At 38.5% G+C, this 15,837-nt stretch overlaps 1 protein-coding gene across 1 annotated transcript in view; it reads right to left on the bottom strand.

The window, feature by feature from the left end:
• Nucleotides 1-15,837, bottom strand: part of LOC127677633 (vomeronasal type-2 receptor 26-like) — a 36,374-nt gene that overhangs the window by 18,678 nt on the left and 1,859 nt on the right. The window contains exon 3 of the mRNA XM_052172673.1: nt 1,480-2,289. Coding sequence (XP_052028633.1) covers nt 1,480-2,289 — 810 coding nt within the window. The remainder of the gene's footprint in view (nt 1-1,479; nt 2,290-15,837) is intronic.

Raw genomic sequence — 15,837 nt, 5'->3', positions numbered from 1 at the left:
TTACTTTGAGCTTCTCTTGGACACATGTCAATATGCCTAAAATCAATGTTAAAAGTTACAGCTCAGGCAAGGAAATGGAGCAAGGGGAACACAATTGCATTGACTAAGGGAGTGCAAATTTGTACAGCAACTATAGAAATAATTATGATGGATCCTCAGAAAATTGGGAATCTATCTACCTCATGACTCATCTATACCACTCTTGAGCATATACCCAAAGGACACTACATCTTACCACAAGGACACTTGCTCAATTAGTTCATAGTGTCTTTGCTTAAAATATCAGGAAACTAGAAACAAAGTAGATGTTTTTCAATGGAAGAATGGATAAAGAGAATGTGGTACATTTACGTAATGGAATACTACTCTGGAGAGTATAAGTAACAAGGTGAGTTCTCGGGGGTGGGAGTAGACTGGTTAAATGAATATCCCTGGGAATGCAAAAGACATGTTGGGTAGACTAGAGGGTATGCGGAGATAGGAACAAGAAGGAAAAAAAATGTGAATGGTGGTACATGGAGAGGGTATGGTCAGAGAGACACAGAGAGAGATGGAATGCTAGAGCATTTAGAATAGATGTCAAACCTAGTGAAACGGAACTTCCTGAAACCTATGAAGGTCTCCTTAGTGAGAACTTTGTAATGGAGTATATGGAACCTGAACTGGTCATCTTCTGTAAGCAGGCAAGGCTTCCAGTGGTGCATGTCTGAAACCAACCCATTCATCAAACCTTGGACTCAATCTGTCCTAACTACTAGATATACTGGGGCAATGGTGGCTCAGAATGTGTGGTATTGATCAATCAATGAATGACTTCTTTAACTTGAGGCTCAGGACATGAGAGGCAACCCATGAAAGACACAGCCTGGATTGCCAGGAATATGAGGCTGTGTAGTGCAGAGAACTAAGTTAAAACCAAGGACAGTAGATCACAACAACGGCAACAAGTCAAAGAAGTAGTCTGGAGAACAGTCATGGATGATAATGTCTACTCTCATAAAAGCTATGTGTTCTTCTAGTGTGTTTATCGAAACAAAACAAACTTTTGGCATCAAATGTGCCCAAAATCCTTAAAATATACCACATTAATACTTGTACAAATCTCCTCTGTTGTGTATTATCATTACTTCACAGAACAGTAAAAAGAGTAATAAAAGATGTGAAAATTAAATAACTTAAATATTATTGTTTGAATTTGCTTAAACTAGGAATATCATTTTCTCAACAGCATGCACATATTCTTTTCTGATAGAAATGTTAGCTCAACTTTAAACCCTACGACATGTTTTTTTTCTAACTATTTATGCTACTTTATGCTAGTGAATAAACATGAATACTTTGAGAAGGAGATAATAACATAAAGAAACGTGCTAGCATAAGAAATGTTTTTCTAACACTATGTCAGATCATGAATCAAAATGCAGAAATTAAAAGCCAGGGTCCAATAATCTAGGAAAGCATAAGTGTAGCTATTGTTACCTTCCATGGGAGAGGAGCCTGGAGTCCACCTTTATCCAATGAGTCTCTATTCACTCTGAGTGACAGCTCTTCATGGAGTGCCTGGGCAATGGCATACACAGCTGCATGGACTTCATAGCTCAAGGGTGAGGTATTCATATCCCAAACATTCAGAGATCGTGTGCTCAGGCTGCCATTTTGCTCACATTGATTTAGTTTCCTGACTCCATGCTCATAGACATGTGAACAATCAAATAAATTTGACCACACATGCTGGATGAAGATATCATGAGGGTATTTTCTAGGGTGAACACTTCTTTGAAATTCCTTGAATCCCAGAATTTCATCCTTGTGAACTGAAAATGATAATGCTCCACCAAAGTATGTATAAATTAGGTTTTGTTTAAAGGATAATATGGTAGTATACCAATCAGAAGTTGTGATCCAGATATTACCAAAAATAGCACCAGAAATTATGAGAGAGACAAGGTTCAGAAAATCATGAGTGTCACCAAATGCAACAACAACACGGGTCAATGCGAGATGTACTATTAATTGGTACCAGCCTACTTCACCACCAGAAGGAAATACTGGATCCTTTTCTACAAAGGCAACACAAATTTCATGGTTGATCATCTCCTCTGTGATTTCCTTAATGAAGAGTTCTCCTCTCATATCATCTGGAACCACCAGACCAACCCAGATCCAAGTGAAGTATAGCAGCAGTTGAATAATTCCCTGGTACAGTGCTGCAGTGTGCACAGGAAACTGGTAAGGAGACTGGAGCTGGACTCTGGTCCCATGACTCACAGCGAAAGGAGCATAGCTGATCTGAACAGAAAGAAAGTTACTATATATGTCATGACAATTAGATTCATTTTCAAATCATTTGGTTTACCTTATCTACTTATGCACTCTAGGAAAAATTGAACAGTTAAATACCTTTACTAAGTAATACCAATTTGTTACCTATATCACTTAATCTTTATTGCATACACAAAATGTACCTTTTCCTTTGTCCTTTTAAAGAAACTATGGAAAAAGGCCACAGTGTCTATCTCCTGATCTCCACTCAGGTAATACAAGTCAAACACAACCATTTGCAAATCTGTCACTTCAAAATTTTCATCTTCCTGATAGTAGAAGTGGAGAAACATTAACACTAAAGGCCCGTTTACTTGATGTCACAAATCCAAAAACAAACAAAAAAAGGAGTCTATGGAGCATTGTAAAATCCACTATTGAAGTTTCTAAGTCTTTTGTCTTTTTTAATCTATAGTCAACTATCTTAAAATAAGCTTGCTTAGGTTAGAAGGCTGGCTATCTGTGTCAGTGATTGTTATAAAGTTTCTTTGAACATGACCTTCTTGTCACCCCATCATGTTGCTACCCTTCTTACCAGAAAACGTCAGCTGAGTTGTTCACACTGTCATTCTTATGGACTTTAGGGCATCCATCATCTTTGCGATGGGGCAGGCTAGAGTATTAATTACCTAATCTGCTATATGAAATGACTCTCTTCCCTTAACACTGGCATAAAACAGTCCTTTTCCTAAATATGCTCTTTTATGAGTTCCTGGATTCTTTCTTTAGTCTGGGAATATAATTCCAAGGATTGGCCAACACTATCAGTCTGACTTACTGAAACTTCTATCTCTCTCTACACTGGTGGTATCAGAATATCCTGGGGTCCATGGCTCAGACTGGAACTTGATCTCATTTCCACACAAATTCCCTAAGAAATAATCTCCTAAAATCAGATGCCCACTAGGTTATGCCCTAAACCACAGTTAATGCCCTGGTTCAATACACTGACTTCTCCCCCGGCATCTGAACTTAGTTAGATGTTTAGTAAACATGTTTCCAAGATGTTTCACTTATTGGATCCAAAATCATGATAATTGAATACAGACACTCAATATATATGTTAATTGATTGGAAGAAAGGGGTGGATGGGGAAAAGAAAAAGTAATACAAAACAAGAAATCACAAAATGAAGAAAACATGGATACTTTGAGGAAGGAAACAGTAGCATAAAGAAATATCCAATATTTAGTAAATGTACAAAGGTAAGAAATTTAAATAGATAACACATGGTAATACAATTTTTTACATTAATAAACTCAGATAAAGAGTTTTTAAGTCCCATGAAACAAATTAATTAATAAAACATAATTTGAATTATGTTTTCTTAAATAACAAAATATCTTAACTCAACATATATTTAAAAATCTGAATGAACTACTTTTAAACTATAAATTTAAAAATTATGTCTGAAGTGTGACAAATAACATTATAAAAAAGGCAAGCATCTGTTGTGGAGAGACCTTTTGTCCTACTCACAGGACAAGTCCAGGGTACTTTGGTCCTCCAGTCCAGATGTTGCTCTCAGGAAGATGCTATTCCTCATGGAGATGGGCTGAAGAAACTGAAGAGCTATACTTTGCAACTCCCTATGACTCAGAGGGCTGTGTCAGACTGTCCCTTCAGGGGAGAACTGATCATCTAACACTGACCTTCTCTGGTGGCTGAGAATGTGGAGTGACAGCACCTCACAGAGTCTGCAGGAAAGTGAACAGGCCTGGATGAGGTTGCCTCAGAGAAAAGGGTCAAAATGGAAGGTCACAATGGCAAGAAATCGAATAGTTAGGTAAGAAAAGGTTTGGCTAACGTAGTTTATGGAGGTAGTTTAAGATTTATTTCAATGTTTTGGTGTCTAGAAGTTAAACTCAAAATCAAATTATAACTGTAGAGTGCAGTAGGCCAAAGCCAGAGTTGAGGAGACTGAAGAACAATGTATAATGCTATTCATGCATGAAGATGTTATGACAAATCCATTATGTTTTAGTATATTATATATATATATATATATATATATATATATATATATATATATATATATATATATATATATATATAAATGTATGTATATATATAAAATCATGGCGCTGAAAGGTGGCTCACTGGGTTTGAAGTGCTTGCTCTATAAGCAGAAGGGTCTGCAGTAGAATCCTCAGCATCTCCATAGCAAGTCAAACATGGCTGTGTGTGGCTGTATCGTAACATAGAAGGGTGGAGACAGGTAAATCCCTAGAGCTTTCTGAACATTCAACTCAAAATCTCAAGCTTCTGATTCAGTACTCAGATTTCAAACAACAGTGGAGAAAGTGATGAAGGAAGCATGTCAGTTTTCCTGAAATGCCTACCTACACAGTCCTGACATACATCATATGTGAGATACATACCACACAAACACACATACACTCATGTACACCCACATGAGCATGCACAAACACACACGTACACCCACATGAGCCTGCACACACACACACACGTGCGCGCACATGGTCAAACACAAGCACACACTCATGCACATATACACAAATATACAGGCAAACACACTGAAAAAGAGAGAAAGGGACAGAGACTGAGATAAAGACAGAAAGAGGGAAGACTCAGAGACAGAAAAAACAACTATAGGACCTCCATGAGGTCATGATTCCTCAGTATTAGAAATCAAAGAGGATAAGAAAAATGGCATGAGTTACATATGTTGCATAAAGTAACCAATATTCACAAAAAAAATCATAAACAATCCTCACATAAGCAGGTACATGCAATAAGAGAATATATTCTGAATCTAAATAGATGTTAGCAAACAGCTATTAGGTTGAGAAATTTTAAAATGTGGAGAAAAAAAAAACAGAAGCTAAAAATAGGTAACTAGCTGTGGCATGGAGCTTAGGTTCCAGTCCTGAGGCCTCTGGCGGGAGCACTCAGGTCTCTCCACTTCCAGATCCAGATCAGCCTGGGCGGCAACACCACATCTCTAGGTCCTGCAAGAGGCAAGAGGGGCTTCTAGGCGGCCAGCGGGGAGAAGTCGGTGTGCTCCGGTGAATCCAGCGGGCCCCAGCGGGAGCTTTTAGGTGTCAGGATCAGAATACCCTGGGAAACAGCACCCTGTCTCCAGGCAGTGCAGGAGGTCAGCTGTGCACCAGAGGCCACCAGGAAGGCTCAGCTTGCACAGGTGAGTCCAGCATTGACAAGACCAACTAACACCAGTGAAAACTAGATGGCAAAAGGCAAATGCAGGAACGTCACTAACAGAAATCAAGGCAATATGGCAACATCTGAACCCAATTCTCCTTTACCAGCAGGTCCTGGATACCCCATCACACCAGTAAAACAAGATTTGGATTTAAAATCACTGGTCATGATGCTGGTACAGGAAGACATGAAGGACATACTTAAAGAAATTCAGGAGAAAATGGATCAAAAGTTAGAAGCCCTTACAAGGGAAACACAAAAATCATGGAAAGAAATCCAGGAGAATACAAAAGCCAATAAGGAGGAAACACAAAAACACTTAAAGAAATACAGGAGAACTTTGGTCAACAGGCTGAATTCATGAAAGAGGAAACACAAAAATCTCTCAAAGAATTACAGGAAAGCACAAACAAGCAAGTGAAGGAGCTAAGCAAAACTATCCAGGATCTAAAATCAGAAGTAGAAACAACTAAGAAAACTCAAAGGGAGACAACTTTGGAGATAGAAAGCCATGGGAAGAAATCAGGGGACATAGATGCAAATATCAACAACAGAATACAAGGGATAGAAGAAAGAATCTCAGATGCTGAAGATTCCATAGAAACCATGGAATCAACAGTTAAAATGCAAAATGCAAAAAGCTTGTAACCCAAAATATCCAGGAAATCCAGGACACAATAAGAAGACAAAACCTAAGGATTATAGGCATAGATGAGAGTGAAGATTTACAACATAAAGGGCCGGCACATATCTTCAATAAAATTATGGAAGAAAACTTCCCTAACCTAAAGAGAGAGATGCCCATGAATATACAAGAAGCCTACAGAACTCCAAACAGACTGGACCAGAACAGAAATACTTCCGTCACATAATAATCAAAACACCAAATGTAATAAACAAAGAAAGAATATTAAAGGCAGTAAGAGAAAAAGGCCAAGTAACATATAAAGGAAGACCTATCAGAATCACAGCAGACTTTTCACCTGAGACTATGAAGGATGGAAGATCCTGGGCAGATCTCATGCAGACTCTAAGAGAACACAAAAGCCAGCCAAAACTACTATATCCAGCAAAACTCTCAATCACCGTAGATGGAGAAACTAAGATATTCCATGACAAAACCAAGTTTACCCAATATCTATCCACAAACCCAGCCCTACAAAGGATAATAGGAGGAAAACACCAATACAAGGAGGAAAACTTCACCTTGGAAAAAGCAAGATAGTAACCTTTCATCAAAGCCAAAACAAGTTACCAATCAAATTTAAAAAATAATGTCAAAAATGACAGGAAGTAACAATCACTATTCCTTAATATCTCTTAACATCAATGGACTCAATGCCCCAATAAAAAGCCATAGACTAACTGACTGGATACGTAAACAGGACCCTACATTTTGCTGCTTACAGGAAACACACCTCAGGGTCAAAGACAAACACTACCTTAGAGTAAAAGGCTGGAAGAAAATTTTACAAGCAAATGGTCTCAGGAAACAAGCTGGCGCAGCCATTTTAATATCAGATAAAATTGACTTTCAGCCCAAAGTCATCAAAAAAGACTCTGAGGGACACTTCTTGCTGGTCAAAGGAAAAATACAAAAAGAACTCTCAATCCTGAACATCTATGCTCCAAATGCAAGGGCACACACTCTTTCGTAAAAGAAACTTTATTAAAGCTCAAACACACATTGCACCTAACACAATAATTGTGGGTGACTTCAATACTGCACTTTCCTCAATGGACAGATCAGGAAAACAGAAACTAAACAGGGACACAATGAAACTAATTGAAGCTTTGGACCAATTAGATTTAACAGATATATATAAAACATTCTATCCTAAAGCAAAAGAATATACCTTTTTCTCAGCACCTCATGGTACCTTCTCCAAAATAGACCATATAATTGGTCACAAGACAGACCTCAACAAATATAAGAAGATTGAACTAATCCCATGTGGATCAGATCACTATGGAGTAAAAGTGGTGTTCAATAGCAACAAAAACAACAGAAAACCCACATACACATGGAAACTGAACAATATTCTACTCAATGATACCTTGGTCAAGGAAGAAATAAAGAAAGAAATTAAAGACTTTTTAGAACACAAGGAAAATGAAGACACAACATACCCAAATCTATGGGACACAATGAAAGCAGTGCTAAGAGGAAAAATCATAGCCCTGAGTGCCTCCAAAAAGAAAATGGAGAGAGCATACATTACCAGCTTAATGACACAACTGAAAGACCTGGAGCAAAAAGAAGCTATTTCACCCAGGAGGAGTAGAAGGCAGGAAATCATCAAACTCAGGGCCAAAGTCAATCAAGTAGAAACAAAGAGAACCATACAAACAATCAACAAAACCATGAGCTGGTTCTTTGAGAAAATCAACAAGATAGATAAACCCTTAGCCAGACTGACCAAAGGGCACAGAGAAAGTATCCAAATTAACAAACTTAGATCTGAAAAGGGAGATATAACAACGGAAACTGAGGAAATCCAAAAAATCATCAGATCCTACTACAAGTGCCTGTACTCAACACAACTGGAGAATCTGGAGGAAATGGACAATTTCCTTGACAGATACCAAATACCAAAATTAAATTAGGACCAAATAGATCATCTAAACAGTCCCATAACTCCTAAAGAAATAGAAGGAGTCATAGACAGTCTTCCAACCAAAATAAAGCACAGGACCAGATGGTTTCAGTGCAGAATTCTATCAGAACTTCAAAGAAGAGTTAACACCAATACTCTTCAAACTATTCCACAAAATAGAAACAGAAGGAACACTACCCAATTCCTTCTACGAAGCCACAATTACACTGATACCAAAACCACACAAAGATCCAACAAAGAAAGAGAACTTCAGACCAATTTCCCTTATGAACATCGATGCAAAAATACTCAATAAAATTGTTGCTAAAGGAATCCAAGAAAACATCAAAACGATCATCCACCATGACCAAGTAGGCTTTATCCCAGGGATACAGGGTTGGTTCAATGTATAGAAATCCATCAATGCAATCCACTACATAAACAAACTCAAAGATAAAAACCACATTGTCATTTCATTGGATGCTGAAAAAGCATTAGACAAAATTCAGCATCCTTTCATGCTTAAAGTCTTGGAAAGAACAGGATTTCAAGGCCCATACCTAAACATAGTAAAAGCAATATACAGCAAACCGGTAGCCAGCATCAAACTAAATGGAGAGAAACTTGAAGCAATCCCACTAAAATCAGGAACTAGACAGGGCTGCCCCCTTTCTCCTTGTCTTTTCAATATTGTACTTGAGGTACTAGCTCAGGCAATTCGACAACATAAGGAGGTCAAAGGGATACAAATTGGAAAGGAAGAAGTCAAACTATCATTATTTGCAGATGACATGATAGTCTATTACCTAAGTGACCCAAAAAAACTCCACTAGAGAACTCCTATAGCTGATAAACAACTTCAGCAAAGTGGCAGGTTATAAAATCAACTCAAGCAAATCAGTGGCCTTCCTATACTCAAAGGATAAGCAGGCAGAGAAAGAAATTAGGGAAATGACCGCCTTCACAATAGCCACAAACAGTATAAAGTATCTTGGGGTGACTCTTACCAAACATGTGAAAGATCTGTATGACAAGAACTTCAAGACTCTGAAGAAGAAAATGGAAGAAGACCTCAAAAAATGGGAAAACATCCCATACTCATGGATCAGTAGAATCAATATAGTTCAAATGGCCATTTTGCCAATAGCAACATACAGATTCAATGCAATACCCAACAAAATCCCAACTCAATTCTTCACAGAGTTAGAAAGAGCAATTATCAAATTCATCTGGAATAACAAAAAACCCAGGATAGCTAAAACTATTCTCAGCAACAAAAGAAAGTCTGGAGGAATCAGTATCCCTGACCTCAAGCAATACTACAAAGCAATAGTGTTAAAAACTGCATGGTATTGGTACAGTGACAGGCAGGAGGATCAATGGAACAGGATTGAACATCCAGAAATGAACCCACACACCTATAGCCACTTGATTGTCGACAAAGGGGATGAAAACATCCAATGGAAAAAAGATAGCCTTTTCAACAATGATAGCTGGTTCAACTGGAGGTCAGCATGCAGAAGAATGCAAATTGATCCATCCTTGTCTCCTTGTACTAAGCTCAAATCCAAATGGATCAAGGACCTCCACATAAAGCCAGACACTCTGAAGATAATAGAAAAGAAACTGGGGAAGAGCCTTTAGGACATCTGTACAGGGAGAAAGTTTCTGAACAGAACTCCAATAGCGTATGCTCTAAGAACAAGAATTGACAAATGGGACCTCATAAAATTACAAAGTTTCTGTAAGGCAAAGGACACCATCAAGAGGACAAATCGGCAATCAACAAATTGGGAAAAGATCTTCACCAATCCTACATCAGATAGAGGGCTAATATTGAATATATATAAAGAACTCAAGAAGATAGACTCCAGAAAACCAAACACCCCTATTAAGAAATGGGGTACAGAATTAAACAAAGAATTCTCACCTGAAGAACGTCGGATGGTGAAGCATCTTAAAAAATGTTCAACTTCATTAGTCATTAGGGAAATGCAAATCAAAACAACCCTGAGATTTCACCTTACACCAGTCAGAATGCCTAAGATTAAAAATTCAGGAGACAGCAGGTGTTGGAGAGGGTGTGGAGAAAGAGGAACACTCTTCCACTGCTGGTGGGGTTGCTAATTGGTACAACCACTCTGGAAATCAGTCTGGCGGTTCCTCTGAAAACTGGGCACCTCACTTCCATAAGATCCTGCTATACCACTCCTGGGCATATACCCAGAGGATTCCCCACCATGTAATAAGGATACATGGTCTACTATGTTCATAGCAGCCCTATTTATAATTGCCAGATGTTGAAAAGAAACCAGGTATCCCTCAACAGAAGAGTGGATGCAAAAAATGTGGTATATCTACACAATGGAGTACTATTCAGCCATTAGAAACAATGAATTTATGAAATTCTTAGGCAAATGGATGGAGCTAGAGAGCATCATACTAAGTGAGGTAACCCAGACTCAAAAGGTGAATGATGATATGCACTCACTAATACGTGGATATTAACCGAGAAAACTGGAATACCCAAAACATAATCCACACATCAAATGAGGTACAAGAAGAAAGGAGGAGTGGTCCCTTGTTCTGGAAAGACACAGTGACTCAGTATTCGGCAAAACCAGAATGGGAAAGTAGAAAGTGGTGGGTGGGAGGACATGGGGAGAGAAGGGGGCTTATGGGACTTTCGGGGATTGGGGCCTAGAAAAGGGGAAATCATTTGAAATGTAAATAAAAAATATATCGAATAAAAAAATAGATAACTAAATAAACTTGCTGAAAATTGCTAACCAAGTAAGTCAAATGATAACCTAACACAGAACGACCTTTGTAAATTTTCTTCAACTCAAGAATGTGCTCTGAAAATGTGAAATTTAATCAAGAAAGAAAAATGTAAGACTCAGCATAGAGAGGACCTAATACCCAGAAGTAGTTGAGAACAGGCATACAGCACTTAGGCTGGAAAAGACAAGAAAATGAAAAAAGGGATTATCTGTCACAGGTAATTTGGAATGATTTGCATATATTAGGGATTCATTTACATACACGAGAGATGGTGTACTTATTCTACACAGAAAAACGCTAACAAAAATGCCAACATGATAAAACCAAAGAAACATGAATAGAATATAGTCTACAATACAGCACTGCTAGCTCCACAGTTCATGCTTAAAAAGTGTGACAAGAATTTCCTGAATTCATTGTTTCTAATGGCTGAATAGTACTCCATTGTGTATATATATATATCACATTTTTTTTGCATCCACTCTTCTGTTGAGGAACACCTGGGTTCTTTCCAGCTTCTGGCTATTATAAATAGGGCTGCTATGAACATAGTGGAACATGTATCCTTATTACATGCTGGGGAATCTTCTGGATATACGCCTAGGAGTGGCATAGCAGGATCTTCTGGAAGTGAGGTGCCCCGTTTTCAGAGGAACCGCCAGACTAAATTCCAGAGTGGTTGTACCAATTTGCAACCCCACAAGCAGTGGAGGAGTGTTCCTCTTTCTCCACACCCTCTCCAACACCTGCTGTCTCCTGAATTTTTAATCTTAGCCATTCTGACTGGTATAAGGTGAAATCTCAGGGTTGTTTTTATTTGCATTTCCCTAATGACTAATGAAGTTGAGCATTTTTTTAAGATGCTTCTCCACCATCTGAAGTTCTTCAGGTGAAAATTCTTTGTTAAACTCTGTACTCCATTTTTTTAATAGGGTTATTTTGTTTTCTGGAGTCTAACTTCTTGAGTTCTTTATATATATTGGATATTAGCCCTCTATCTGATGTAGGGTTGGTGAAGATCTTTTCCCAATTTGTTGGTTGCCGATTTGTCCTTTTGATGGTGTCCTTTGCCTCACAAAAACTTTGTAATTTTATGAGGTCCCATTTGTCAATTCTTAATCTTAGAGCATAAGCTATTGGTGTTCTGTTCAGGAACTTTCCCCCTGTACCGATGTCCTCAAGGGTCTTCCCCAGTTTCTTTTCTATTAGCTTCAGAGTGTCTGGCTTTATGTAGAGGTCCTTGATCTATTTGGATTTGAGCTTAGTGCAAGGAGACAAGGATGGATCGATTCTCATTCTTCTGCATACTGACCTCCAGTTGAACCATCTATCGTTGTTGAAAAGGCTATCTTTTTTCCATTGGATGTTTTCTGCCCCTTTTCCGAGGATCAAGTGGCCATAGGTGCGTGGGTTCATTTCTGGATCTTCAATCCTGTTCCATTGATCCGCTTGACTGTCACTGTTAGACAAAGGGATGGAGCTGGAGAACATCATACTAAGTGAGGTAAGCCAGACTCAAAAGATGAATCATGGTATGCACTCACTAATAAATGGATATTAACCTAGAGAACTGGAATACCAAAAACATAATCCACACATCAAATGAGGTACAAGAAGAACGGAGGAGTGGCCCCTTGTTCTGGAAAGACTCAGTGAAGCAGTATAGGGCAAAACCAGAAAAGGGAAGTGGGAAGGATTAGGGGGGGGGGGGAAACAGGAGGAGGGAAGGGGGCTGATGGGACTTTCAGGGAGTGAGGGTCTAGAAAAGGGGAAATTATTTGAAATGTAAATAAAAAATATATCGAATAAAAAAGAAAAAAGAGATGGCTCAGTGGGTAAAGCACATGCAGCCAATCTGACAAGATGCTATATATTTAAAAAAAAAAAAAAAGGAGGGGATTACTAAAAGAAATGATAAAAATGTCTCAGGACATTGTGAGTATATTGAACTTTTGTTAGGCTATATGTGTAAGTTTCTGTAGTCACAGGCAGCCAGCTAGCCATAGGTGAAAGAGAAAAATTTGAGTTTCAACTATTAAAAAGGAGAACATCATGAATTTTATAGGAAGATAGATAGAACTAGAAAATATCACCCTGGTTGAGGTAACCGAGACCCAAGAGGACAGACTCAAAAGGTTTATCCTCAGTGATAAGTAGATATTAGCCAAAAAGTACAGAATTACTTTGAATTAGAATTAGCCAAAGAGACAGGGCCCCAAGTAGAGGGATGACATCACTGAACTACCCTCAAAATTTTTGACTAAGAATTGTTCTTGTCTAAAACAAAGTTAGGGACAAAAATGCAGCAGATAGTGAAGGAAAGGCCATGAAGTGATTGGACAACTTGAGATCCATCCCATGGTTGGCCACCAAGCCATAACACTATTGGTAATGTTTTGTTGTACTTCAGACTGGAATGTAGCATGGCTGTGCACTGAGAGGCTTGATCAGTAGCTGCCTGAGACAGACTCAGATACTTACAGCCACCCATTAGACTGAGGTTGTAGAACCCTATTGAGAAGATAGGGATAGGACTGAAAGAGCTGAAGGGGAGGGCAACCCCATAGGAAGACTAACAATATAAATTATCCCAGATCCCTGGGAACTCCCAGAGACTAGGCTGCCAACCCAAGAACATACATGTGTTGGTCTGTGGACCCACATCCAATATGTAGCAGAGAACTGCCTACTCTGGCCTCTGTGGGAGAGAATATGCTTAATCCTGTTGAGACTGAATACTGGAGGGAAGGGAGATGAAGGAGCACATGTTGTGGGTGGTAAGAATGGATAAGCACAATCTCAGAGGCCAAGGGTAGGGGGAATGGGGTTAAAAACTCTGGGAGGGAGACCAGGAAAAGGGCAACATTTGGAATGTAAATAATTCTGTGGCCAAAATGAGCCTAGTACAGTTATATACACATTTCTTATAAATAATTGTATTCATTATAAATGTTGTAATAAGCACATGTCAAAAATAACATATTTAAAAGAAGAAATGAAATTCATGAAGACACAGCTATATTACTACTAGGCATATACCTGAAAGATGTTCCAACATATAACAAGGACATGCTCCATTATTTTCATAGCAGCCATATTTATAATAGCCATAAGCAGAAAAGTACCCTAATGTCTTTCAATGAAAGAATGGATACAGAAATTGAGGTACATTTACAAAATGGAATACTGCTAAGCTAATAACAATGACTTCACAAATTTTGCAGGCAAATGGGTGGAACTAGAAAATATCATCCTATGTAAGATAACCCAGACACAAAAGGACATACATGGTATACACTCACTGATAAGTAAATATTAGCCCCAAAACTCAGAATATTCCATGGTAGGGAACAGGCACGTGGGAGGAACCACCAGAAAGTCCCAGATGCCAGGGATGTGAAAGGCTCCTAAGACCCAATTGGGATGATATTAGCTGCAATACCCAACAGAGTGGTGATTGATCCTGAGAAGACCACCTCCAGACGATACATATGGCTAACAGTTGAGGGATGGAACCTGGGACAACTCACCCATCTCAAAATATTTAATACAGAATTGTTACTATCTAAAGGAAACTTGGGGCAAAGAAGCAAAAATGGTGCAAAGACTGAAGCAAAGTCTATCCAGAGATTGCCTCACCTTGGAATCCATCAAATCTGCAGACAGCAAACCCTAACACTATTGCCAATGGCAAATGCATGCAGAGAGGAGCTAGTACAGCTGTCCTCTGAGAGGTTTTGCTAGCACCTGGTGAAGACAGAGGCAGAACCTCTCTGCCAACCATTGGATTTAACCTGGGGACCCCAGTGGAATAGTCAGAGGAAGGACTGAAGGAGATGAAAGTGATGGCAACCCCTCATGAAGAAAAATATCAACTAACTGGACTCCTCAAAGATCCCATGGGCACAGCTATCTAAATTGGTAGTTCCATGGCTCCTACTACATATGTATCAGAGGAATGCCTTATCTGGCACCAAAGGGAGGGGAGGCACATGGTCCTGTGGAGCCTTTTTGTCCCAGTAAAGGAGGATGCTAGAGGAGTGAGGCCAGAGTGGGTGGGTGGTTGCAGAATTACCCTCTTAGAGTCAAAGGGAAAGGGTGATAGGGTGGAGGGTTTGGGGAGGTGAGACTGGAAAGGGAGAAAACATTTGAAATGTAAATAAATAAAATGACAAATATTTAAAAAATAACTCATAAAATCTTATAAAATAAAAATCTAATCAAGCATGATGGAGTATGATTATAATCCCAGCCCTGGGTACGCAAAGGATTGAGGATCTCCCTAATGCTATCTTGGGCTGCAATGGAAGTTCAAGACTAAGCAAACTTGCATAGTGAGAATGTGTCTAAAAATAAACAAATAGGTAAAAATTGATAATAAAAATGAAACAGCATGGCAGCCTCATTCATTTTACTAAGATTTAAGTTACTTCACTGAGGATAGAAGGAAACATTAAATACTAGATCACTGTTATTTGTAAACTTTCTAAGTAAACCTTTCCAAGTTTATGACTAATTAAGATGCAATTGTCTTGTAAATTCTACCTCTCTAGCATTGTTTATAAGAAATAATTACTGATCAACAGAAAGATTTTTAAACAAAGCCAAAAGTAAACACTTTCCTATCAACAGGAGAAAATTACAAACAGCCCAAATGACCAGCCTGACTGAAGGGTGACTCACGCTTCTTGGTATAAATGAATCTTATATGGCAATCTGAGCTGATACCACAGTAAAATAATCAGGAATATATTCACAGTAGTTACTGTGTACATATGTGCATAAAATTATTATAGCCTTCATGCATTGTGATGCTCTAAAACTGGATACAAAAGAAAGACTGTATTAAAAATGGTAAATAGCAAAAGAAATTTTCTTGGCATAGAAAGAATACAGGTTGTCATTACTTTTACTTATATTTTTTTCTATTTTAGAGGTTTGAAATGAAGTT

The sequence above is a fragment of the Apodemus sylvaticus genome, chromosome 2, assembly GCF_947179515.1.
Source record: "Apodemus sylvaticus chromosome 2, mApoSyl1.1, whole genome shotgun sequence".
Lineage (NCBI taxonomy): Eukaryota > Metazoa > Chordata > Mammalia > Rodentia > Muridae > Apodemus > Apodemus sylvaticus.
The sequence above is the reverse complement of the archived record's forward strand: the minus strand, read 5'-3'. Positions and strand labels throughout refer to the sequence as shown.